This window comes from Macrotis lagotis, chromosome 5 (genome assembly GCF_037893015.1).
Source record: "Macrotis lagotis isolate mMagLag1 chromosome 5, bilby.v1.9.chrom.fasta, whole genome shotgun sequence".
Taxonomy (NCBI): Eukaryota; Metazoa; Chordata; class Mammalia; order Peramelemorphia; family Peramelidae; genus Macrotis; species Macrotis lagotis.
In genome coordinates, this window is record NC_133662.1 from 160,124,905 (window position 1) to 160,152,027 (window position 27,123).

At 35.4% G+C, this 27,123-nt stretch overlaps 1 protein-coding gene across 1 annotated transcript in view; it reads left to right on the forward strand.

Annotated features, from left to right (window-relative positions):
* GRM1 (glutamate metabotropic receptor 1) overlaps positions 1-27,123 on the forward strand; it is a 359,847-nt gene that overhangs the window by 328,966 nt on the left and 3,758 nt on the right. Inside the window, 1 exon segment of the mRNA XM_074190052.1 lies at positions 19,648-19,732. Coding sequence (XP_074046153.1) covers positions 19,648-19,732 — 85 coding nt within the window.

A 27,123-nucleotide genomic window follows, 5' to 3' on the forward strand; every position in this document is an offset into this window, starting at 1 on the left:
TTTCATTTTCTCAACTTCTACCAGATTTAAATTTCACTTTCTTTCTATTCCTGTGAAAAATGAAGAATACAAAACAGTTAGCTGCTAAGTATCTCTAGAATCGCTTTATTCTTGCCCAGTAGTTATGGCAGGAACTCTATTGTTGGCTTATATCCTGTCTCTTCCAGGTATATTTACTCTCCCTCTGCCTCAGATTCACCACCCATTAAAGGAACTAGACTGAGGTTCCTTCTAGCTCTAAATCAATAACACTATAATGCTTTATATAGTGCTCTACATTTAGTGAAAACTCAATAAACTTTGTACAACAAGAATATGGTGACACTTCAGGTCATAGAAGTGTGGATATGAAATCTTTATAGATATCTCTTGTTTCTTGCCAAGGCCAACTTTCAGGATACCTCTTATATGAATTTTGTCAGTCTAGAACCTTGAGCAGTTATATCTTTGCCAGTCTCAGCAGGAAGTTTATGAAAATAAACAAATAAAGCAGAAAATAAAGGAATTACTTCATATTTCCATAGTCATATCATTAGTTCAAGTGACAAATTTGATGACCAGTATGAATTATTTAATACAGCCCTCTTAAGTAACTAATTACTTTTCAATTTTATTATTTTCACAGAGAAAAATATTTAAAGATACCCCTGAATTAGTGAATTACCTACATCTTTAGCATACCTTAGATGATGATCATAAAAGTTATAACCTTTAAATGCCACATTAAGGTTGTAAAGTACTTTACAGACATTAACTTATTTTTATCCTCATAACAACCATTTATATAGGTTGCTATCATCATCCTCATGTTACAGATAACAATATTGAGGCAGACATAGGTAATAAGACCTGTCTGGGACTGCATAGCTAGTAATGATCTGAGGAAGGATTTGAAATTAGGTCTTCCTGAGTCCAAGTCTAGCTCTCTATCCACTCTACCATCTAGTTTGATAGGTTTACATTATAGAACAAAGAAAGAACATGAAATATACTGTCTTCATCTTGAAACTCCAAAAGAGCAATGATGACTTGATAATTTCTCTCTTGTTATCTGCACCAAAAGTTTATTTAATGTGCCCTTTTATGACCCTGATTTCTGCTTTCATTTTCTATGTTCAAATTTATATTTTTCATCTGTAGCTTACACCTACAATAGTCAAAGTTCATATGACTTTTATAGATTTTAGAAAAAATACACACTTTATAACCTATATTTGGAAAAAAAATTATTTACCAACTCTTGGGTTTAATTTCTCTTTTGAATGGAAAGGAGTTTTCAGTAATATCCAGCAGCTGGCACAGTTTCTTGAGCATACTAGTTCTTTTGAATTGAATTAAATACCTGAGATTTGCTCATGATTTTATGTACTTTTCAAATCGCTTCCACACACAGTTTTTCATTTGTTCTTTCCAGTACCTAACACTGAGGAGGGAGACCAATTATGATTTTTGTCCACATTTTACAATTGAGGAAAACAGGGTAATAGTTCTAATAATTGCCTACAAAGCATTCCTGGGAGCCAGTACAATCTAGAAGTTACAGGGATAGTACAAATGCTAGAAAGAACTGAATTAAAGTTCCTCTTTTGACCCAACCTAGAAGTGTGATCATTGGTCAGTCTATTAATTGCTTGGTGTCCAATTAATTATCTGAGACTTTAAATTATATTAAGTTATTGATTATTAATGAGGGAATTTCTATTTTTTTTAGTTCACAAATTTTGGTTTATTTATTTTATATTATTAAAATAATCTTGTTATGAGAGTAAACATACAACCCCCCCCACACACACAAGAAGATGAGAAACCTCAAGAATAGTGAGAGAGAGAAAAAATGTACTTCAGTCTCTGTTCAGATTCCAATGACTCTGTCACTGGGGTGAGTTGCCTTCTTTCCAAGTCCACCAGAGAAGGTGCTTCAATATTTTTGCCTCAGTTGCTATTACTAGCTGTATTTACCCCAAAATCTATTCCTCCCCACTCTTATTTATTCTATTCTCTCTCTCTCTCTCCTTTTATCCTGTCCCTGTCCAAAAGTGTGTTGTATCTGAGTACCTTCTCCCCTGATCTTCCTTCTCTTCTATCACCTATTCTCCCCCCTTCCCCCTTATCCCATCCCTTTCTTCTCATTTTTCTCTAGGGTGAGATAGCACTCTATACCCTATTAAGTGTGTGTATATTATTTCTTCTCTGAGCCATTTATGATGAGAATGAAGGCTCACTCATCCTCACCTCGCCTTCCCCCATTCCACTCCATTGAAAACCATTTTCTTGACTCTTATGTGAAATATCTTAGCCCTTCTTCCTCTCCTTTCTCTTCCTTCAAGTACTTTCCTTTATCACCCATTGACTCTATCTTTTGACTATATCATTATATTCTCCTCCTTCCTGTGCCCTGTCTATATATATGCTCCATCAACAGCTCTTATAAATGAGAAAGTTCATATGAATTATCAACATCTTCTTCCCATGCAGAAATACAAACAGTTCCACAGCATTAGGTTCCTCATCCACCCCCTTTCTGGTTCACCAGAGTCCTGTATTTGAAGATAAAACTTTCTGTTCAGCTCTAGTTATTTCAATAGGAAAGTTTGAAAGTTCCCCGTTTCAATGAAAGTCCATCTTTTCCTCTGCAAGAGGATGTTCAGTTTTGCTGGGTAGTTGATTCTCGGTTGTAAACCAAGATCTTTTGCCTTCCAAAATATCATATTCCAAGCCCTATGGGCCCTTAATGTAGATGCTGCCAGATCTTGTGCAATCCTGACCATAGAGCCACAGTAGTTGAATTGTTTGTTTTTGGCAGCTTTTAGTATTGTCTCTTTGACATGGGAGTTTTGGAATTTGGCTATAATATTCCTGGAAGGTTTTCTTTTGGGATCTTTTTCAGGAGATGACTGGTGAACTCCCTCCATTTCTATTTTCCCTCTGCTTCTAGGATCTCAGGGCAATTTTGCTGTACTATTTCTTTAAAAAAATGAAGTCTAGGCTCTTTTCCTGGTCGTGACTTTCAGGTAGCCCAATAATTTGTAGATTATCTCTTCTGGATCTATTTTCAATGTTGGTTATTTTTTCCAATGAGATATTTGACCATTTCTCCTGATTTGGGGTTTTTTTTTGGAAGAGTTTTATTTCTTCCTGATTTCTAACTTCCTTTAGTTCCATTCTGCATTTGAAGGAGTTATTTTCTTAAGAGAGCTTTTTTATCTCCTTTTTCAGTTGGCCAATTCTGCTTTTTAAAGGCATTCTTCTCCTCATTTGCCTTTTGTTTTGCTTTTTTCCATTTGGTCTAAACTGGTTTTTTAACACATTATTTTCTTCAGTATTTTTTGGTATTTCTTTCACCAAGCTGCTGATTTGGTTTTCATGATTTATCTACATGGCTCTCATTTCCCCTCCCAATTTTTCCTCTACCTCCTTTAATTGCTTTTCAAAGTCTTTTTTGAACTCATCCATAGCCTGAGCCCATTTTCCATTTCTCTTAGAGACTTTGGATACAGAAACTTTGAATTTGCTATCTTCTGAATCTTCCATGGGACCAAAGTAATTTTCTATGGTCAGATTCTTCCTTATCTGTTTTTTTGCTCATTTCCTCAGCCTAAGACTAATTTGCCGCACTTCCAAGGCTTTGGGGGATTTTGGGGCCACCCTACTGGGACCTTTATTCCTTCAAGGTCTTATGCTCTCTTGCCTGTGCTTTGATATGTAGATGACCACAGGCACGCCCTTCTGCCCTAGAGCTGTGAAGAGGGTCCCTGCTGGGCTATGGTAGTTTTGTGGAAGCCCAAACTGCAACCTGGATCTAAGTCCTGACCCAGGGAGAGCAGAGAGATTTCTGCAATCTCCCCCTACCCCCTTACCATTTGTGGGCTGCTCTCTGGAGTTGCAGGATGGCTTTCCTGATTCCCGTTGCAGGTTCTCACTGCAGGACTGCTCTGAGGTGGGTGCTCCCGCACTGACTTGGCCCCTTCAAGCTGTTCCCAGTGATCCCTGGACTTCACTGCACTGTGGCCCTGGCTTATTTCCAGCATCCACTCCCAATGAAACACACCTTTCCCATGGAACTTCTAAGTTGTCTTGGACTGGGAAATTGTATCACTCAGTCTTTCTGTGGGTTCTGCCCTTCTAAATTTTGTTTAGAGTCATAATTTGATGGCTTTTGGAGTTTTTTGGTGAAGGAGTTTCCAGGAAATCCTACCTTCACACTGCCATCTTGTTTCTGCCCCTGGGGAATTTCTATTTTGAGAGTCCCTTACTAGGAAAAAAGTCACAAATTTCAAAGCCTATCCTCTGTTCTCCTAAAAACATATGCTAAGATATGAACAAGTACAGAACTTTCCTCAACCCCCATTGTTTTTAAAATGTGCTCAGAAACCAGTATACCTATTGTTATAGATGTTATTACTGTACTTATTAAACAGAGATGATTTTTTAAAATCTTTTTTCAAAGGAGAAGACACATTTCCATCAACATGAAATTACTATGATCTCATCTACCTTCTAGTGAAACTACCCTGATGAGGCTTGGTAGAATATGTAGCAGGGAAAAGATTCTGTTGCCCTTGAATTTTCTTGCATGGGGAAAAGCCAGGAGAGAAAGTAGAATAAGTGGGAGGTCACTTGTTTATCCCAACCCTCAGAACAAAGGACTATCAGATTTTTAACACAGAATTTGAACTCTACCTGAAAATTTATACCTAAATAATGAAATTGATTTTTTCAGGGTCTTGACTGGAATTGCCCCAAAATAATTTGCAGTCAATTTACTTTAACTGGTCTCATGCACACCAAGCCAACCCTGTGGATGCCTATGGTTTATCATGGTATGCATGATAAATCCCCAGCCCTGAACCAACTTCCAGGTGGTTAGCTATTGGCAAGCATTGCAACAACAGAGCAACAAAAGATAGAAAGATAAAAAAATTCAGTAGGTTATGACCAGGGATAAGGCCAAGTCCACTGAATCCAAAGGTAAATGGAGTAGAAAAGATTTGAATCAAATGGAAGGGGAATAAATTAGAAAGATGAGAAAGAAAAAGGATGGAAAATAGACCAACCTAGAAAGTTAGCTGTAAGATAACTTTAAAAAGAAAAATAGACTAATGATTTTTCTCCTATTTTTTCTTTCTTTTATCACTCTTTTTATTTGGAATTTTTCTATCTCTACTGCTTCAAAATTTTCCATTGGTTTTGGGACATCGACTAGGTCTCTTTTAAAAGGAAAGGAATCTCTTACAGCTTCAGGATTTGGATTTTTAAAAATTCTTCTATTCTTTCTAATTATTCTGGTTTTTGAATATATACAAAATGTTTCCAAAATTTCTGCCCCTTTTAAACTGTCTTCATCTATTTTTTTAGGGTTTTTATTTTTATTTTTTGTCTTCATCTATTTTTAAAGAAAATAAATCACCCTGAAGTCATAGCTGCACAAAATTAATAAAATGGTACATTATACCAAATGCTGTTTGTTGTGGCATTGCCTTGATATCTTCATAGTGCTTTCCACCATTCCAGGCAATCTAAAAGGTCAAAATTTCTAGAGTATTTGGAAAATTCCTGTTTAGTTGGGCTGCCAATTTCAATGGTACATGAAACCAAGTGGAAAGCTACAATGACAGAGGCAATCAATATGTTGCTGTGGCAATGACTTCCATCATTGACTAATAAAATATCATCAGTCATTGCCCAATGATAAATATAAAGCATGCTGAAAATTCTTTCATAAAATGCAACTGAAATAGTTATCTATTATCTTTTAGCTGATTGAAGTTTCTTATTTATCCTTTTGTTATTTTTTGACTTACAATATATTCTATCTCACATAAAATATAAGAGCCCAAACTTCAAAGATTATCCCTTTGTGAGATCCTGAACTCCCCAACATATGGAGCCAGTACACTGATTTCATAAGCATGTGGCTCCAATGAATACTTATAAATGAGTAGGAAGGTGGTGATTCCATAACTACCAGAAACAAATTGCTGTGTAGGCAACCAAGCATTATTACAGATTGCCATGTCCCGTTTTGTTTGTCTGTGGTATCCTTTAGAACCTGGGGCCTTTTCTCTGTGGTATTTTGTTCCTGGAGGGAAGTTATGATACTTTTACAAAAAAGAAAATCCAGGGTTTTATTGAGGGTCCATTTTCTCTTCTCATAAATAATTTTGGGGAATAAATGATTTTTATTTATTTGAAGATTAATTTAATTGATTGATCCTCTATGTAATCCTGAATTCACTGAAAATTGCATAATCATTAAATCTGTTTCAGTATAAGTCTCTAACTGTAAAGCAAAAATATCTGCATTGAGATGCTTAAGATGAATAAGATGCTAATAAATTTCCACAGCTATCAAATTGGGATAATAAGGGATGTACTCTCTATCTCATAGAGTTGTTTTTAAAAATAAGCAAGATCACATGCAAAAAATACCTTGTAATTATAAAAGCACTGCAAGACATTATTTAGTCCTATATTAAAATTAATCATTTAACAAGAGACTTTTCATTAAATAAATTTTCATGAGCTATTGATAATTGAACTAATCTAAATGAAATTATTTAGCTAAACAACATGCCCCACCACCCAAAAAAGGAAAAAAAAATCAGAAAGCCTGCTGGATGGTTTTCTCTGTTTACCATTCATTTTTTAAAACTTCCCATCTCTTCCTCCTATAGTCTATTTTGAAAATATAATTTTAAAATATAACAATAGTATAGTCCCAATGTTTCAGCTTTTGCAATTAATATTCAATATTTCCCTGGTTTATCTTTTCTAGAGTTAAAGCCAAAAACAATCTGATGTTTTCTGTAGTAGCAAAAACCATGGAGAGTTATGCCAACTATAAAACATGGGGCAGTGTACTCTGGATAGCAAGCCATCTAATGAACTTATTTCCATTCTGGATGTGTAATCACTAAGTTTACAATGTGCTGAGGGTGTTCGGCAGTCTGCATATGTAGCTATAAACACAGACCAGATGCTATAATGAATAGTTTCCAAGTTACCCTATCGTCTTCAATTTTATTCTGAAGAGCTGCCAGTTCAAAACATCCTTCCAGCCGGCTGTTTCTGATATATATGGGGGAATGCCATATAAACTCTGTTTTTGCAACATTCACTTCATCTTAGAATCTTTTAATCAGCTAAGCAACCATCATGACCTTAAAGTTTGGGACAAGACTAAATCATGAAGATGATTAAGGGGTTATAATTATAATTTGAATTATAGGTGTAACATATAGTGAATGGGTCACTATTAACATTTAATACCGGGGGTGGCTAGGTGGTGATGGGGGCGGCTAGGTGGCGTAGTGGATAAAGCACCAGCCATGGAGTCAGGAGTACCTGATTTCAAATCCAGTCTCAGACACTTAATAATTACCTAGCCGTGTGGCCTTGGGCAAGCCACTTAACCCCATTTGCCTTGCAAAAACAAAAAACAAAAAACAAACAAACAAAAAAAAACCATTTAATACCTTAGCCAAGATAAAGTATCCAAATGCCTATTATGACCTTGAGGAGACAGAAAGAGAGAATGCCTGGTATAATACAAAGCATAGTAGAATGGAAATTAGAAGAGACCTGGGTTCTAATCTTGACTTTGATACTTAACTAGCAATGTGACCATGAGGAAATCATTTAATCTCTCTTTATGCTTCACTGTAGAATGGGTATGTGATGGCAACTACCTAGCTGAATTGTTATGAAGCTTAAATAAGATTACATGAAAGAGTTTTGCAAATTTCTCTATAATACAGGAAAGTGTAATTTGGCTATGAAATAGGATAAAGAGTAAATAAACAGCTTTGGGAAACCACCCCAGATTAAATACTTATATGACTCTTATGTAAAGATTCTGGATATTATTTGTGAAGATACTGGGTGTTATTTGGGACTCTAATACCTGATATAGGAACAACTTGCTCACAGAATGGCAAACATTGCATTATTTTTGTTGTCTGTATAGTATCAAATGCCTTTAGAAACTATCTAGAAATAGAGTTCTATCTTTAAAAAGTCAAAGAATTTTCTTAGATCAAATACAAGATGAAAATGATTTATCACTGAAGCATTATCAGATTTTTATAGACAATAATAACATTAATGACACCTTCTGTATTGCCTCAAATTCAAACATACTTGTATGAAGAGGCCTTGTTTTCAAGCTAGTGATTCTTATATGTGGTTACTAATACTCTTTTTTTCAATCATCTGCTAGTCTCAAACTGTACAATATTTGGTTAGGTGGCATTTTTAAAATGTAAAGATGTTGGAAATTTAACTGATAAAATATAAAGTATTACTGTAAATCAGCATAGTAGCAGCTACATGTGAGGATATCTGGCTTGACAAAATATCCTTTAACCTGTCCACACATTTATCTGTTCCCAGCAAAGGATAAGGTCATTTTACTCTCATAAGAATCATAGGATGGAATTATAGGATTCCATCTGTTAGCTTAGTTTTTAAATTCAGTCAAGGTGTTATTTATACTAAGATCTAAGAATTAGTGTGAAAAATGTACTGGTTTAAAATATTTTCAGGATGCAAAAAATATGGAAGCCATTTGCAACATGACAAAAAAAGGAAGCAACAGTGAGATCAAAGTCTAGCCACATTTTGATAAAAGAAATCCAATTCTTTGTTGTCATTAATGGATGCAAGTCACCTATTGAGATCTAAGTAATGGATATGTTACAAACAGACAGTTTGCAATAAAGAAAAAAGAAATGTTTGGGAAATCATTTGCCAAATATTCTCTTTTACTCTTACTATCTAGCTAACCACCAAGCAAAATACAGAGAAAGTAAGGCAAAGAGAAATTTGGCTATTAAAAAAATGAATGGGGTAGTTATCTATAACTGCATGAAAGAAAAAAGTAAAAGAGAAGGGGTATATAGGGTGACTTAGGCCTGGGTAAAGGAAAGAAAAAAAAATTCCAGAGCTCTGACACTGAGCCTCCATGAAGATATGAAACATAAGAGTCACATTGAATTTTTGTAAAACAAGCTTTTGCTACTCACAAAGAAACTAGACCTTTTGGTATTCTTCTCATATATTCATCTGGATGTGAGTAGATCCCATATCTATCAATTGAAATAGGGAACAAATAGTTACAGTCCCCTATCCCCCAAGAAAAATTTCTTAAAATAATTTAATCAAGTTCTTTTTTAATTTGGATGATTTACTGATTTGATTTGGTTTGAATGAGAAAAAGATATTTTTTCCCTTTGCAAGGCAGTGGGGTTAAGTGACTTGCCCAAGGTCACACAACTAGGTAATGTGTTTGAGGTCGGAACTGAATTCAGTTTCTCTTGGTTCCAGGGCGGGTGCTCTATCCACTATGCCACCTGGCTGCCTCCGTGATTAAGTTTTATGTATTTCAGTGTAGAAATAATTCATGTTTTCTTAAAGGTATTTGAAAATATATAGTTTTTGACAGTTTCTTTGGAGAAACCAGGATTCTTCTAAGGAAGGTAAAAGATGATCTTTAATATTTAGTGTAAAAATGGATTTTAGAGTAATTACAGGTTTCAAAGTCAAGTGGTTAAAAAGAATAGGAAGGTAATGGATAAAAGTAGTTGTAGAAAAGTCACAGAGAAAACCCTGGACACAAATATCTATAAACTTTTTTCCCCTCTTCTGATCACAAAAGGGTAAAATGAAAGAAAGGAAATCTTACATAAAAAAATGATCAAAGTGCTAGGTGGCACAGTCAATAGAGCATGGGTCCTGGAGTCAGGAGGACCTGAGTTCAAATTCAACCTCAGATACTTAATAATTACCTAGCTGTGTGACCTTGGGCAAGTCATTTAACTCCATTACCTTGCAAAAACAAACAAAAAAAATTGATCAAGGGAACAGAAACTTAAAGCCTTCTTTCTGGCTGAATAGTTGCAGATAAAGTTCTTCCAAAAGAGTAATTAGAACTGGCTTTATGGAAGAAAAAAACTCCTTTGACTTCCAGTAGCTCTCTTTGAATATGAAGTGAAAATTTTTTGATACATCATATATCAGATGAAGAGTTAAAGAATTTTCCTTGAATTTAGAAACCAGTATTAATTAAATGGTGATTGCTAATAGTTGAAGATCAGTAAGGGAGAAGTCAAAAATTTATTTTAACATATAAATTTATATTTATTTAAATTAAACATTTAAGATATTTTTATTTAAATGTTTCTCTAAATGATATTTTATATATAATTTGTTTATATATATATAAAACAACTCAAAATGGCCATTAATACCTTAAATTTTTTCAATAAATTTATTTTTATAGAAAAATTCACTGAGTGAGATTAAATGCCATATTCTAAAGTTTAACTCATTTGGGTAAATCCTAATTCATTGTTCCACACAACCTTAAACCAGACTCAACTTGGCCCCAGTCAGTATTGTTCAAATTATGCGCGTGGTAATTAGGAAAAAAATAGACCATCTAGAGAACTAGCTTTTATAGAGAAAAACTCTAACTAAAATTAAATAAAAATTCATAAGGGATCTTTTTCTTTTCTCACTTTATCACTAACTTAACTTTTTCTCTCATCTTAAAATTCTGCAAGGGTATTTAATTTCCAAATACAAGCACTGAAATGAAGGTATGTCTCAGTAGCTGAGCTCTTTTAATATTTTTGGTGATCCTCAAGATAAAAGAGCCTGATGTATTCCCTTTCCTTCCATGTTAGGAAAGAAATCTCATGGCTAATTTTTTTTTTTTATTAACTTCAAAGGGTTTACTACAGGTAGGGCTCTCATAAGTACCAGGGTAGCATCAGTTTTAATCCAAATCCCTTCAATATCTTTGCCAAGAAAAACCCCAAATGGAGTCACAAAGAGTCATGACTGAAAATGACTAAACAATAAATCCAATTCCTAATCAGTGACCAAGGTTTTCTCCTGGCTCTGATACCTAGGAGAACCTTAGTAAATGTTTGAATTGAATTGAGCTGAGCTGAGCTGAGCTGAACTGAGCTGAGCTGATTCTAGGATCAATATGTCCAAATTCTTAATACTGTTAGGAAGTTGCCTAAAGATCTACAGCTGTGTTGAAAATACATTATTTAGTTCCTTTTCAGGTTGGTGGGGAGGGTTAAAGGGGGAGGATAATGGAGGAGAGAGAGGGACACAGGAAGATTCTGCTTAAGCAAGTAAACTTAGTAATATCAGCTTATTAATATAATCACATAACTCAGAAGTCCTACAAAAGTTCTGTGGACCAAAACTAATTCAACAAACTTATTTCTAGGAATCCGAAACAGATTTCATTATCAGCTAATTCCTTTCAAGATGGGATCCTTAATACGATAATGCTTTTGAAGTTAGAGATTATTTCCTGTTTTATCTTTATGTCTTTAGAACCTAACTCAATGTCCTTATATATTATAGAGGTAGGGGGAGTTTCCATTGCACATATACACATATATGTGTATGTGTATAGGCTATATATTTGTATATATATGCATATTTATACATATATATATACAACTATTATTATATGTGTATGAGTGAGAGAGAGAGAGAGAGAGAGAGAGAGAGAGAGAGAGAGAGAGAGAGAGAGAGAGAGAGACTGTGATTTGTAAAAGCCTGGGAAATTCCCAGTATATTCAAAGCATGCTTTTAGGCACTTCATTTTAATCACTACCTCATTTTCCTCACCTGTAAAATGTGCATAATAATAACATTTACCTCTACCTTGTGAGGATCAAATGAGTTAATGTATACAAAGTTCTTTACAAATTTTAGAGTACTATATAAATGTAGTAGTAGGAGGAGGAGTAATAGTGGTGGTGGTGGTGGTGGTGGTAGCAACAGCAGCATAATAATTCTACATGCTAAGACAAATGAGCAGCCCTCCTGTCATTGTCTCATGAGCACTGAGAGGATAAATGACTTTGTCACAGTCACATAGGTGGTATATATCAAAAGCATCACTTGTATATATCCAAGTCTTCTAGACTCTAATTCTGGGTTTCTGGCCACTTCTCAGTATCTCTCTCCCTACATGCCTCTATCTTAGTATCTTAACTCCTTAGACTAGAAAGGTCCTTAGGGGTCATCTAGCCCAATCCCCTCATTTTACAGATAAGGTAACTAAAGCCCAGAGAGAGTTTGATTCAAGATCACATAGGAAGCAGAGCTGGGAATCAAGCTTAGACCCTGCTACAAGTTCATCACCACACATGACTGCTTCAATCAGTATCTTTCATTTAATAGGCATTTAATGAAGTTTATTAAATTTAAATTGTTTAAAACAGCCCAACTGAAAATTTGTATTCTTACAATTTGTTTGAATTCTCCTCCTTTCTATTGGTATTTGATAAACTCTGTGAAATAATGTAATGCCTCCCTGACTCAGTTTGGCAGCTTTAGGGTCCATCTGGAAGTATGGTATCATTTCCCCACCCTTGGTATCACTTTTATTTTTTGTTCTGGTATGGAGGTTTTGTTCATTCAATAGAAAATACACATATACATGAGAATAAAAACCTAACTGTGTAAATTATACCATTAAAAATCATTTGTTCTCAACACTAGAGATAAAGCCACTCCACTATTGAAGACATAAAAAAGGCACGGGCTTTGGTATAACATACAGATGATTAGTATACCTTGTCAGTTGTAATAATTTCTGCTTGAGTTGTTTTCTTATTAGCTGTTCTTTCATCTATATATTTTCTTGTGATTTTAACCTTTGCCTCAGAAAAAGAAGAATGTATTTCCAGCAGTGCTTTTGATTCTTCTTTCTTGCTTAATTTTTTTTTCCTTTCTGGAAAAAAAAGAGGACTGGGACCTCTGCTTCCTGAGTGGGTATTTGAGGATAAATTCATTTGTGTTTTTCTTTTCACTAGAGATTTCAGAACATTTGATGTGGGATGGCAAAAGCAACTTGGGTGATAGCAATAAAAACTGTAACATATAATCATACTTGGAGAAGTGTTGATAGAAAAAAAGACCTCAAATGCCTTTTTTGGCTCCATTTGAGTTTTTAAATGTTTCTGCAGTTCACTGTGTTCTGTTACATAATATGTAACTACATATAGAGATAGATTTATAACATATATGAAAAAAGTTATATTTGGATTGGTTATTATAAAACCAGAGAACTTTAATAGACCAGAAGTAAGCATTCATTCAACTCTGACTCAATGCTGAAAACAGATTAGAAAAATGGAGCATGAGTAGATGGATGAATGAAGGGGACCATATAAGAACTCAACCAGGGTTTGCCATATGAATGCCATACTCCCATAAGTTTCCATTCATCATCCCTGTAATTTTAGGGACAAAAGTCACCTTTTAAGTCACCAATCCCCTATATTTGTTTTGTTTCCATTGGAATGTAAGCGCCCTGAGGGCAAAAACTATCTTCTCTTTTGTTTTTACATCCCTGTTGCTTAGCAAAGTAAATTCTTATTAAATGACTTTTCATTCATTCATGGATTTGCCATCAAATTGTTATGGATCTACTCCTACCAATTAGACATGCCCTAAGTTTAAATCCACCTCCCTGCTCCCTTCTTCACTCCTACCTTTCAAGCACTACATTTTCCTTTGTGGAGACTACAAGGGTCTTAAAATAGTTATTAATCAGTCATCCAACAAGTATTTATTAAGCACCTGCTATGGGCTAGAAGCTGAGGATACAAATATGAAAGTGAGAGGGTTATTATCAGGGAAATAGCATTCTACTGAATTTGAGTGGTATGAAAGCAAATCTGACCAGTCCTTATTAGATTTGGAGTCAGTTAATTTGAATTCTTATCTTAGGCCTGTATGATTTTGGGCAAGATACTTAAATAAACACTATGTACATCCTCTGTGGGTCTCCCATTATCTTATCTTTAAAATGAAGTGAATGAACTAGATAGGTTCTGTAATCTAGTTCTAAAACTAGAGGATATCTAAAGTCCCTTCCAGCTCTAAATTGATAATACCATATCTTTCATTTCAAAACCTCAGTCTTGGGAAAATGTTGACTTCTTGTTTAACTGTCTTAATTTAACATTTCAGTACTTTAACTTTTGATTGACTCACTTTCAGCACTAATGAATTTTGATTTGACCAGAGAGATTATGCCATTAAGAACAATTTAAAAGAATCACACTGATGAATCATGGAAGTGAAGACCCTGCTGAAATGACTAGAAAGATAAAAATGGTTTAATCTTTTTTCAGTAACATTTAAAATGATGAGGATACAAAATGGTCTTGTTCTGGTATTTTAATTTAGCATCTAGCCAGTCAGTAAGTACAAGCCACATTCCCACTTTACACACATAAAGATGGAAGTTGGTTAGAATTTCCAGAACTTTCATGACATTTTCAAGCTGTAAGTTCACTGCAGCATTTTTCTGTAGGGAGCAGGTTGTTGTTTGCCCTGTTCTGCATGCCTTTTTCCACATCCAGAAACAATTCAATTAGCTAGAAAGACAATTAAATGCTTCCTTGCTATTAGACACATTGTATTTTAGTAGTTATAAGTAAATACGGTTGTATCCTACAAACTAGACCTGTTTCCTGCAAGATATCTATTTATTGTCATTGCCCCATTTAAAAAAAAATCAATCATGTTTATCTTAAATAGAAAAATACTTCCATCTAAAAAGTAAATGAGGTGTGATTTGATTACCATTCTAGGTTTAGGGTGGAATTAAAGCTTGTTTAATGTTATATGTAAATCTAAAACCAGGCTTAGAGGGATTATTGAAACTCAGATCTCCTGATAGCTTGTACATAGTTATCTCTACTCATTGAGGTTCCTAACCCATTTTTAGTAATTGCATTAGTTGTCAGCTTTCTCCACAGGCTTCTTTTGTCATTAATTCCAGACTTGTCAGTTCCTGGAGTCATTCTCTTTACTAAATACTAATGTGTGGCAATTTCAGTTCAACCTGGTATTTTCCTCCACTTTTAGCCAAAAGTTATTCTGTGATGTTGGGTTTCATTGATATTCCTCAAGAAAGTCTTAGCCAAGAGGCAAATGAATTTTAACAATGAGTTAAATGGATTTTATAGCCCCAAATCTATCCTCATTTATACAAATAGAGTTTGGGTTTGAGATAAGCAATTGGAGACTAGACAGAGATTTCCTGAAGTCAGAGGACATTTCAGTAAGGTGAAGGAGAAAGTGCCTATTTTCTTCAGAAATCAGTTTAGCTTTCTTACATTTTAAATGCTCAATGAATTCTATATGGATGGTGGAATAAACAAAATACACACACACATATCCATCTGTTTCCACTCTCTAGGGAGCTCTCGGCATCTTTTTAATTCCACAGAGTTTCTAACCACAGGGGAAGAGAGTGAAATGCATAATTCAACACCCAGACTGGATGTGTATAAGGGCTATGTCAAGAGGGCCATGTGGCTAAAAAAAAACCAGTGAACTGGGGAGATTGGAGGAGGAAGCTTCTCCGTAATAGCTGTGTAGTTATTGAAATAAAATAGAGCATGACAAATTAATCAGCTATTTGTACCTATGAAAATTTTCTCTCCTTGATGACTTTGAGATGTTCCTTTGAGAAAGGAATGACAGCTTTTTGAGTTCACTAAGGCATGGAAGGTCATCTGGAAAGCCATCATCACAAAAAAAAAACATAGGCTCTAACTTACTTCACTTTGACACCATCCCATGCAAATATTAAATAACAATAAATTTTAATGTGTACTTATAAGCTTTAATATAAATATATGTCATGATATATTCTGGCAATTGTGTTTGAAGATTAAGAATAATAGCACTAGAAGCTCTTCTAAAATTGTTTCTGACTTTCAATGCATAGCCACAAACAGCGATAGAGGAACTCAGTCATATCTCAGATCTCTCAATGAAGAAAACAGAGCCTTCACTAAGTCCTTACCCAAATGCCTTTTACAGAATGGAAATGACTGGAGTTTATGAAGAATATGGCAGTGAAGGACAGGCTCTGGCAGTTCCAATCAAATTGGAATGTCTTAAAGTATAAACTCAAAGGCAGGGTTATCTCGATGTTGTCAAAGAACCTACTTTACAGACTTCTGAGACTATCACCATAACACAGGTCACCAGGTAATGAGGTTTTCTGGTCTCAGAAACTCCTGAAGTTTGTCTTCTAGTAAATGGAAGCATTTTGATCTGCAAGAGAAGAAAGACAATTCACACAAATGAAATTATGGAGACTTTGAAGGAATGAAGAATAGATTGGAGGAAAAAGGGTTATACCCTACAAGACTGTAATTATGATGGAAAATCAAAGAAACAATGTTATCTTACATGCTTCTAAAGCATTACTAAAACGTTCTCTATATGAAGAATTCTTGACCTGGGGTATGTGAATTTTATTTTTAAAATAGTTTGATTAGTATATTTCAATTTAATTGCTTTCCTTTGTAAATCCTATGTACTTTATGTGAATCATATATATTTTGTGTATTTACAAACATTATTCTCAGAAAGAGTCCATAGGTTTCATGAGCTATGACATGAAAAGATCAGTAGTCCCTAATCTAAATGAATTGCTCTTTTGATTTTTAAGGAATAACCACCATTTTTATGACTGTGATCTGAAGAACAACATGAAGAGTCATCACAGCTTTATCTCTCATCCCTTTTCCCTTATCTCTAACCAAGCAAATTTACTGTATAGACATACATTCATTGTGTTTTTCTATAGAGTCATACTCACTTAATCTGTACATTAAACTTGCCTTACCCTGGCTTATCCAGACTGCAAACAAGAATTTTAGGAAAAGCATACATTCTATAGAATGAGGCTGAGGACTAAATGTTTAAAAATTAAACTGGTCACCATGGTCACTGATTTCAAATCTAAGGTAATGTTTCCTTTTTGCTACATCTTTATAGGTCATCTTTCTTGCTGAACCTTCTCTTTGAGTATGTGATTGGTTGAATATTACTCCTGACAATGTAATTCAGGTTCCATATAATATAAAATAGCCACATCAGATTCCTCAGGAGATAGTAAGTAACTATGACTTTCTTATTCATAGGACTTTCACATAGGAGAGAAGAAAGATTATGCATCTACTATGTGTTAAGAACTTTACAAATAGTATCTCTTTTGGTCTTCAAACAACCCTATAGTGTTATTATTTCCATTTTACAACTGGGCTACCTGAAGCAGAGTTTAAGTGACAGTGTTACATAGCTAATAAGTGTTAGAAGTCAGATTTGAACTTAGGTATTCCTGACTCCAGAACTATCATTCTTTCCTTTGTGCCACCTACCTGTTCACCTGATCCAAAGCTACAATAAGAAAGTATTCTGTTAGGTAAGAAAATTATGCTTTGGTTTTTTCATTATAGTTTTTTGCATGAATGTCATACATAGTTCCTGACTAGATTGAGAGATCCTTAAGAGCAGGGCCAAGGTCTTATAAATTATAGTCTGTAGTACAAAGTATGTTAGATTTTGAATCAGGAGAGAGTAGAATTTAAATCTTGTCTCTGATGTCTATAAAATGAATACAATGATGCTTATACTACCTTCCTCAGGAGTTTTTGTGAGAACCCAATGAAATAATGGAGTTTAAGGATTTTGCAATGAATGAGCTGGAATTGTTTAATACCCTCATTATAATTGCATTTATACAAGTATAAGATAATGGTTATTATCATTGTTTTAGGTGGGGGGGAGGAAGAGAGAGAGAGAGAGAGAGAGAGAGAGAGAGAGAGAGAGAGAGAGAGAGAGAGAGAGAGAGGCAGCACATGCAGTTTCTTTATTGTATGGAATTTCTGATTTGCAAGCTCCATCCATTGAGATCAATCGGTACTTTGTCTGAAATTATCTCTAGTCTTAGAGAATTGCCACCTGCTCTGTGAGGTTAAGTCTCTAGCCCTCCAGATACTACTGTTATCCATTATGTCCAGCTATCTTTCTTCAATTATACTTTCATTCATTATATATCTTTCATTATTTCATTATTGTTGCTTTTATTTACTCTTATTCTATCTTTTGGAGTCCTGAACAGGCAGATAATCAGTACTTGATAGTTATTTATAGAAGATGATAACACACTCATTGAATTGAATTACATCTAAGGACTATTCACTTGGCACTTACTGAACTCTCAAAGTATGTATCTTCTTAGTGAAAGTTTGTGATATATAATCATTTTAATTAAATTTTTGCATATTCTGCAGTGACTATCACAACATGCTCATCACAGTGATTTTTAATTAATTTTTATTGAAATTACTAATTTATCAGTAATCAAGAACAAAATCAATAGCCAGTGGGAGTTGGAAATTGGATGCTTAAAGTTTGGTTTGTTTTCATATGTTGCCTCATAGTGCATAGATAACCACTGTGAGTCCCATAAAATAATGCAATTTTTGTCTTGACTTCTTGGTGCTTAAGATAATTTCATTTTTTTCCAAAATGTTCAAAACTGTCTTCTGGCAGTTTTTTTCATTTTTATAATGCTGAAAAGCTTGAAAAAAGTCAAGTTCAATAAATTTCTTCCCTTCACTCTTTGATGAAGTGTGTGGCAATGTTTTTGTTCATTTTAGAATTACCCTAAGTTGAAAAATCTCATATTTATTTTCATTGTGGATCAAGGTTTCAGTTATCTCTGTGGACTTGTGGCTTCAAGATGCACCTGTTAAATGCTAAGGGATAGTTCTCTGACAAATTTTTTAGCAATCTTGAATGATCATTTCAAAAGTCATTTAAAGAAATGGATTTCTGCCATAATATGGAAGTCATCTCAAAGTATCTGAACATTCACCTTATTCCTAAAGAAGGAATTTGCATTTTTATGACTATACAAAAATAAAATAATTGCAAGTAATCCATTTTCATTCATATTTATGGATAATTGACATCTGACAAGAGCAAGGACTTATTCATTGTGAGTAACCATGAGGACTTGGGGTAGGAATAAGGAAAGACTTATGGAGAGGGATTTTTAGTCCTTTTTTGGAAGAATTATGATGGAATCTGTGAAACTGGTTGCCTTGTTCAGTTTAGTAATGTGAGACTTTCTTTTTTTATTGATAAGAGAAATAAAATTAACTAAAAGGAAAAGTTAAAATAAAAGTCTTTGGGTTATTGTCAGTGCTAAGATAAAATATGTATGCCTTTCTTTGTTCACATTGTATGTGAGGATGCAGAGACAGTTTTAGACTAGTAGCAGTAGTTGCCTTCCCAGCACTCTGTCTCCACCGTTAACATAATCCCATCTTCAAAGACTGGAAAGACATGTGCAGCTTTGAAAAGAATGTTAGTCAATCCCATTTTGAAAGGAGAGGGTTTAGTATCTGTGTGATTTGGGGTTGGTGCCTCCTTAGTAGCACCACCAAGCACAAAGGAATGTGTTAGAAGGTGTGGGGGAAGATATCCCCTCTACATCAGGAGCAAAGTCATCTGCTATTTAGAGAGAAAAGATTTCAGAAGATAGGAAGAATAGATCTCACATAAGGCTCTTTTGAAAATAAATGTTGCCATGGATAGCAAACTTGGGCAGCATTGGGGCTGGAGTTGGTCAAATCCATGTAGGAATCTGAACTATCTGAATAAAACCAAAAAGAGGAAGAAGAATCAAATCAGTATTAGGCTAGGGCCAGGCACCCTCCTGAGTGGTATAGTCGCCATGTCTGTACATGTGTATAACCACTCACTGGGTGTCTTTTTCTTTTCAATCCTCAGGAAGAGGCAGCCAGAATTCTCGCCCACCAGCCAGTGTCCGTCGGCACATGTGCAGCTTTGAAAAGTCCCACACTGCAGTGAATGTGTAAGAAAAGGTGCATGACACAGAGTGGTTGACCCCTTGCTTTCTCTCTCCTGGGTTGTTCCATTATAACATTGAGACTGATGTGGTGCATGCCATCAAGGAGGAAGAATTCGTTTCTGTGCATCAATCAATTCTTGATTGTCCATAAGTTCTTAAAGGGATACTGTCAAGTCATTTGCTTTCTTTTTCTTGCTTTTCTTCTTTTTATGCAACACTTTTTTCTTCTTTGAGAGAGCTTCATTTGTGAAACCCTGACCATAAGCTCGAAGACAAATTTTTCACTAGTGTCAGTTTTGTCAGTTTCTTTCCTTGGCAAACAGTCCCTTTTATTCTTTTCTTTTATTCTTTCCTTTTCTTCTCTTCACTCCCCCTTTCCTTTCTTCTTTTCTTTTTGTCCTTTTGGCTGTTGTGCCAAGGGTTTGAAATTATTTAGCTGCAGTTCAAAGATAGCCATAACCTAAGCTTATGGATTGGCTCCATAGCTTTAGCCCATGGCCATCAGTACCATCATGAACTGCTATTTGTATCCCTCCTCATTCAATGGAATGATAAAAAAAAAAAACCACATTTTGTGGGCACCACAAAAAGTGGCAACCAGATTTCCTTTTTTTTAAAAAATGGAAGCTGTATCATTTGCAATGTTTAAAGCATTTTTATCAGATTTTCCTTCTCTGATAAAAAAAAAAGTTGCATGTTTGGTCTGATATTTGACCTCCAAATCTTGACAGTGTCCCTTTAAATCAACGGAAGAACATGGAAAATGTTCAATTCATTGTACACAGTGTCTGTGATCATTTTCAGCTGTTCCTTTACAGCCCTTCAAACCCTTGGGAGAGTCAAAGGTACACATTCCTGCAGCAGGAGACAGCCCACTGACTAGTTTCCTGAGGCTTAAACAGTCTTGCAAGCATGGAGAACACCATGTTGTTCAAATGTTGTTTGTTATTGAACTTTGCTGTGGATGCTGGTGAATGGGGCCACAATACTTCTCCCACTCGTTGTTCAGTGGAGCATGTTGGGAAATCTGTGTTCTGCCCTCCTGAGATTCTCTGAAGAATTTCATAGAGAAATAATGTTGGTTTCAACTCAATTGTGCTCAGTTCTCAAAAGAGAGAAAAAGAAAAGGGGTAGCTCATAAGACAATCAGAGTCCATCTGGTAACCCAACTACACTAGTCTACCTAACTAAATACATTCTTAGTAACTCCATTCAAAAGATACTGAGTTGTTCTGTGTGCCACCACTGATTTTGACCCAGAACACAGTGAGTTGATCCTAATGGAATCTGCCAACTTCCTTCCAGAAGGAATTTATGAGAATGCATAAGTATGTCTATTTTGACAAGTAGAGTAGAAGTTCTTAACCCATGATCTATTAACTTAAAAACTGTTTGTAACTGTGTTTCAATATAATGCTTTTCTCTGTAATCCTATGTATTTTATTTTAGGCATTTAAATTATCATTATGGGGCAGCCAGGTGGCACAATAGATAGAGCACCATCCCTGAAGTCAAGAGGACCTGAGTTCAAATGTGGCCTCAGACACTTAAAAAAAATTACCTATCTGTGTGATCATGGGCAAGTCTCTTAACCCCACTGCCTTCCAAAAACCGATAAATAAATAAATTATCATTACAAGAATGGGTCCTTAGTCTTTATAGACTGCCAAAGGAGCCAGAGTCACATACAAAGTAAGAACCCTATGAGCAAACTACAGAAAATTCCCACCTATCTCCTACATACACACACATGCAAGAATGTAGGACAAAATTCTAGGCTCTTACTGATTTTTAAAAGAAGAGTTTGAAAACCCGAGTGAAAAGGAAGAGGTTTTCCTTAATGGAGAGTCCTTGGTTGAAGAATGGTAAATCAATGGAATTTAGATTTCAATGGAAAATAGATTTCAAGATCATGTTAGCAATCATTAGAGTCATTGTGAAATGTTTTCACTCGTGGTTAAGTAAAAACCTTATCAAGCTAATGTTCTAGTACCATAGGAAAGACTAGCAAATATGATTCTATGTGTTATTGAGTAGCTAGGTGTCACAATAGACAGTCAGATCTTGCTGAGTTCAGACACTCTGTTTGCATCAGTTTCCTCAACTGAAAATGTTCTCATGAAGGAACTAGCAAACCACTCTAGTATCTTTGCCAAGAAAACCCTAAATGGGGGCAGCTAAGGTGATGCAGTGAATAGAGCACCAAACCTTCAAGAAGACCTGCATTCAAATTTTACCTTAAGACACTTACTAGCTGTGTGACCCTGGGCAAGTCACTTAACTCTGATTGCCTCCTACAAAAGAAGAAAGAAACCCCCTAAATGAGGTCAGGAAGAATCAGACAGAACTAAAAATGACTAAACGAAAATAAATACATTGTCAACTAATCGACTTTTGGACTCCTTCCTTTAGCCTTGGCTCATTCTATAAAAAAGAAAATAGTATGTCCTCTCTGTGATCTTGTGTTGTGATATATATATATATATATATATATATATATATATATATATATATATATATGTATATGTATGTATGTAACCCAGAAGGAGAGAGTGAATCAATTATGGGAAATAAAACTGCTGACCTATATGGTCTGTCCCAGGCCTAACCAGATACATAGGAATAATAGCAGCAGTATGTCTTACCTGCTCAATTTTTCTAGGATTATTTTGTAAAGGTTCTAAATAGAATACAATGAACAATTCATAATGACTTGATATGGGTCACTGATGTTTATAAGCCAAATAACAGTAAGTGAAAATACTCCTTTCTGAGATTAAAAAAAAACTTTTAAAAGAAAAAAACAAACTTACCTTTTGTACCTATAGTATGACTGGAGTCATAAACTAGGTTTAACCATATTGCCTGAAAGTAACTTTTAGGGGAAATTAATTTAGGCTTGGAATGATTGTTTTTGTCAAATCTGATCAAATCTCCAAGCAAAATGTTCTATGAGAATCTTTGACATTTCCAAATAGACAAGGTGAGTTAAAAGCAAAACTTCTTAAATTTCCCTTATAAAAGGCTGGACACATAGTAAGTCTTTAATAAATGCTTGCTATTTGCTTGCTTGCTGTACTAGGAGATATCTGTACTCAAAAGAGTCCCCCCCCCCCTTTTAATATGAAATGACTTTAGAAAGTTTTATTTCCTATTTGGAACCACAACTAACAATAATCAGTACCATACTTGAACAAGATTTATGGGCCTTTCCTTTTAAATGATCACCATCTAATTCAAATTCCTTGATGAAAAAATTATCTTTTTAGATTGTTCTTTCATCGATGGTTCATTTAGAATAGATCAATGCTCAATGGAGAAAGCAGGTACATGTACATGTGAAGTATCTGAAGAACTCTACTGTACCTTCTTTGCTTTAATATGTCTTATTGCTTATGCCTTTTGATATAAGATGTAATCCAAATAACCTAAATGAAGATGAAATATTTTCTCTATATACATAATGTGTTCTGGAGAGGGATTGGCATCATTAGGCTAGAATAATGGGATATGCAAATTGTGCTAGATTTCATTCATTTTAAACAAGAGGTGAAAGCATAAGATCAGCAACTTTCAAACCCTGGCTTTATCTAGAAAATGCCAACCTGTATCTAGTAGGGAGGTATGTCTCTTCAATAGCTTAACATCCAGAGGTACTCACTTTATGTATCATTCTAGTTAGGTCGGGAAAGGTTTGAGATTTTTTTACTCCCCAGACACAAACAAACATAACTGAAAATACATGAAGAATGAATTGTTTGATTATATATCAGAAGTCAATGTAATTTTGATGAGGGAAATAAGAGCCTAGTTCCAAAAATTTTCACCAATTCTAATTGCCTGATTCTCTGAGAAAAAGGTTCTCAAACAGTTCCCTTACCCTAGCTGCTTATAGAACATTTGGCCATCCTTATAACCAACATCATTCTGAATTATCACCCTTGGAAAAAATTCTCAAATCCCTTAGGATTGGATGGGTCAAAAATCCAACCAACAAGTTCAGAACTTAGTCCCAGTCCCATGGCTGTGTTTATTTTTCTTAATTTGGGAAACTTTTCTCCCCAATTTGTGATTTGATAAATTTTCCTTTTTTTTTTTCACTTTCAGAGAAAACTTGCAAAAGCAGCCTTAAGATAAAATGAGGAAGACCTTAGAGAAAGGTCTTGCTTTGGTCTAATGAGCTCTTTGTAGGTAACCATTCTACTGGTAGTGCAGGGACTATTTACACCTGATGGCAATGGCTTGAGTGAGGCATAGCTGAGACAGGTGCTGTATATTTCCCTCATACAGCTTGGGCAGGATCCTTTCCTCCTGCTCTGAAACACCCACCCACTGTTATTCCCATTTTAGACCTCTCTTGAGCGGAGAGCAATGTACTTGCAGATGTAACAAACAGACAGGATCACTCTAAGTGCCAGAGATAGGCTGATCTGTTTACACCACCCACTCCCATCCATTCTCTGGAGTTCTGTGAATATTGGATTTTTCTGTTGGGGGGAGGGGAGGGCAAGAATGAGAATATCCAGTTAAAAGAATATTGTGTCAAGGGATCTGTTGCATCTAAACACTCAGGACCTCACACCAGGAACTCAAATTCATGCCCTATATCTGGTTCTCTCAGACCTGACAGATACTTGGGAATCATCATTCTTCAGTATCTTTACTGAGCCACATAAAGACACTTATGAAAGGGCTGATCCAAATTCAAGCTCTCTTTATCCATAAGCATTTTAAGTGCCTACTATGTGCTGGCTACTAGGGATTCAAAGATAACATCAATTTGGTGCCTGGTTTTCTGGAAATGATATTCTACCAGTTGAGACAATATGCTCAAAGTTTAAAGAGAAAAGTACAAAATAAACACAAGGTATATACAATGTTAACTTGAACAGGAAGACAATAGTTGCTAAGGGAATCAGCAAAAAGGAACACTTGCAGTGAACCTTAGAAAAATTAGGGATTGCAGAAAGCAAAAAGGTGAGAAAGAAAAGTATTCTTGCAAAGGAAGGAGATGGAAGATAGGACATCTTGTGTGGGAGATGGATTGTTTTAGCAACAGAAAGAGTCAATATGACTGAAACATAGAAGGAGTGATTTGTAAAAAGACTGCAAGATTGCCAAATTGCAAAGAGCTCATAATGCCAAGCAGAGGATTTTAGAGTTGGTCTTAAAAGTAACAGGAAGCCTGTGGAATTTTTTTTAGTAGGGGGTGTGATATGAGATCTTTGCTTTAGGAAAATGATTTGTTGACTTATGGAGAATAAATTAAAATAAAAAGAACCTCGAAGCAGGGAGACCAGTTAGGAAATCATTGTAATATACCAAAGGAAAGGTGAGAAGGGTCTGAACTATTGCCCTAGTCTTGTAAGTGGAGGAAAAGGATGTATTAGAGAAATGTTATAGAGATGGAAATAACAAGCTTTGGAAACTGCTTAAGTGGGGTAAAAAGGAATGAGGAGGCAAAGGTGACATCATATTTGCAAATGTGGGTGACTAGAAGAATGAGTGTCCTTGATGATGACAGGGGGGTTCAGTAGAGAAATGGGCTTTGGGGGAAAGATGATAAATTCTATTTTGGACATATTGAGTCAGAGATAACTGAAGGACAGCTAGTCAGTCAGTTTAAATGACAGTTCAAAATATCCAATAAAACCTTAGTGATATGGCCCTAAAGTCCAATAGAAAGACAATGCCCGAATGATTCACTTCATGCACAACTATTCCACTATATCTGATAGGCATGATTCCAAGGGTTCAAGTATGATGAAGTCAGGCAGACAGGGTTGAACTTCTCTGTGGAAAGTAAAAGCAGTTTTCTTAAATTGCTATCATTCAGACTACTAAAATCAATGTGATTAGACTTTGTAAAAGTGATGAAGTCAGGAGTTCAAGAAAAACCAAGTTAAGCTATTAGAATGAAACAGTAGGCCTTGTATTTCATAGGAACAATAAACTTTTGTGGAATTGTTCTGAGTTTATTTAATCCCTCCTCCCTGTCTACCCCACACATACTATTCCTCCCTACTTTTTCTAGTGGGTCTAAAGTAATACTGCATGCTATAATTTATATGGGATGATGTCCCACCCCTTTTCTTTTTGCCCCAAGTGGATGGAATGTAATTTTTTGTCCTAAAATGAATTTAGTCTAATTTACAAAGCCTCCAGAAATACCCCTTGGATGTTAAATCTTCCTCTAATTACACAGTGCATTTACAGTAAATCCAGAGGGGTAAACAAGGGCCTGGCATTGAGAACCACTGTGATAATCTCTTATCCTTGAGATAGAAATTGTATTGGATAAAAGCAGAACTACTAACTTGTGATTTTCTCTGCCTGCCAGATGATTAATAATACTCTAAGCAGATGGAGACTAAAGTAGTATGTGATAAAAGAGACCCACGTAGAACCCCCTTGACAGTGAGGAAAACAATCCATTTTACAGAGTGGGTGGAGTGAGTGGGGTTACCTTATTGTTACTGAAAAGAGAATAAAAACATTTGCCAGCATACATAGGGCCCTTTGAGATATTTGGCTAGACAGCACGGTGAGATGGATCCAGAATGTGGCATTCAAGGGATCTGTGCTTCTTGGGAAAATTTTCACCTCTCCTATATCTCACTCCTTTAATGAAGATATAACTAGTCATTTGTGTTTAATATTTTGTTTTGTTTTAATGAGGAGAAGAAAAGAATAATCATGTACACACACGAAAATATTTCAAATTACAATTTAAAATGATGAAAATTTAGTTCAGTTAGATACTGAAGGGAGATGGGTAGCAGTGGATAGATGGAGGCAAGAATAAGGCTAAATAGAAGTTTCTAATCTCTCTGGGTGAAATGTTGGATGTCAGGGAGAAGGTTCTTATCCTTCATTATCAAAGAAGATCAAAATGACATCACTATGTGGAGACAAATTTCTATGTGTTCAATTGTGACTGATCAGCCCAATACAAGTTTGGAATGCTCTACCACTGGTCAGGTTCAAATAATCCATGTGAACACCTGGGATAGGTACTCTAAACTCTTATATGTCCCATTTCCTTTGAGCTGCTTCCATTCTGCCTTCCTCTTAGAAGGCAGTACCCTCACTGATGAGGGCACACCATGAAGGGCGGTCATGTGTTAGTGTCTCCCATGCTACACAATCAATTCTTAAAGTTCTTAAGAGAGACCTTCAGGGCGTCCTGGTATCACTTCTTCTGACCCCCTTGTGAGCACTTGTCCTGCATGATTTCTCCATAGAATAGTTTTTTGGGCATTCTAACAACATTTCCAGCCCATTGTAGTCACACTCTCTGTAGTAAGGCTGGAATGCTAGACAGTTTAGCTCGAGAAAGAACCTCAGTATCTGGTATCTTCTCCTGCCAGGTGATCTTCAGAATCTTCCTAAAA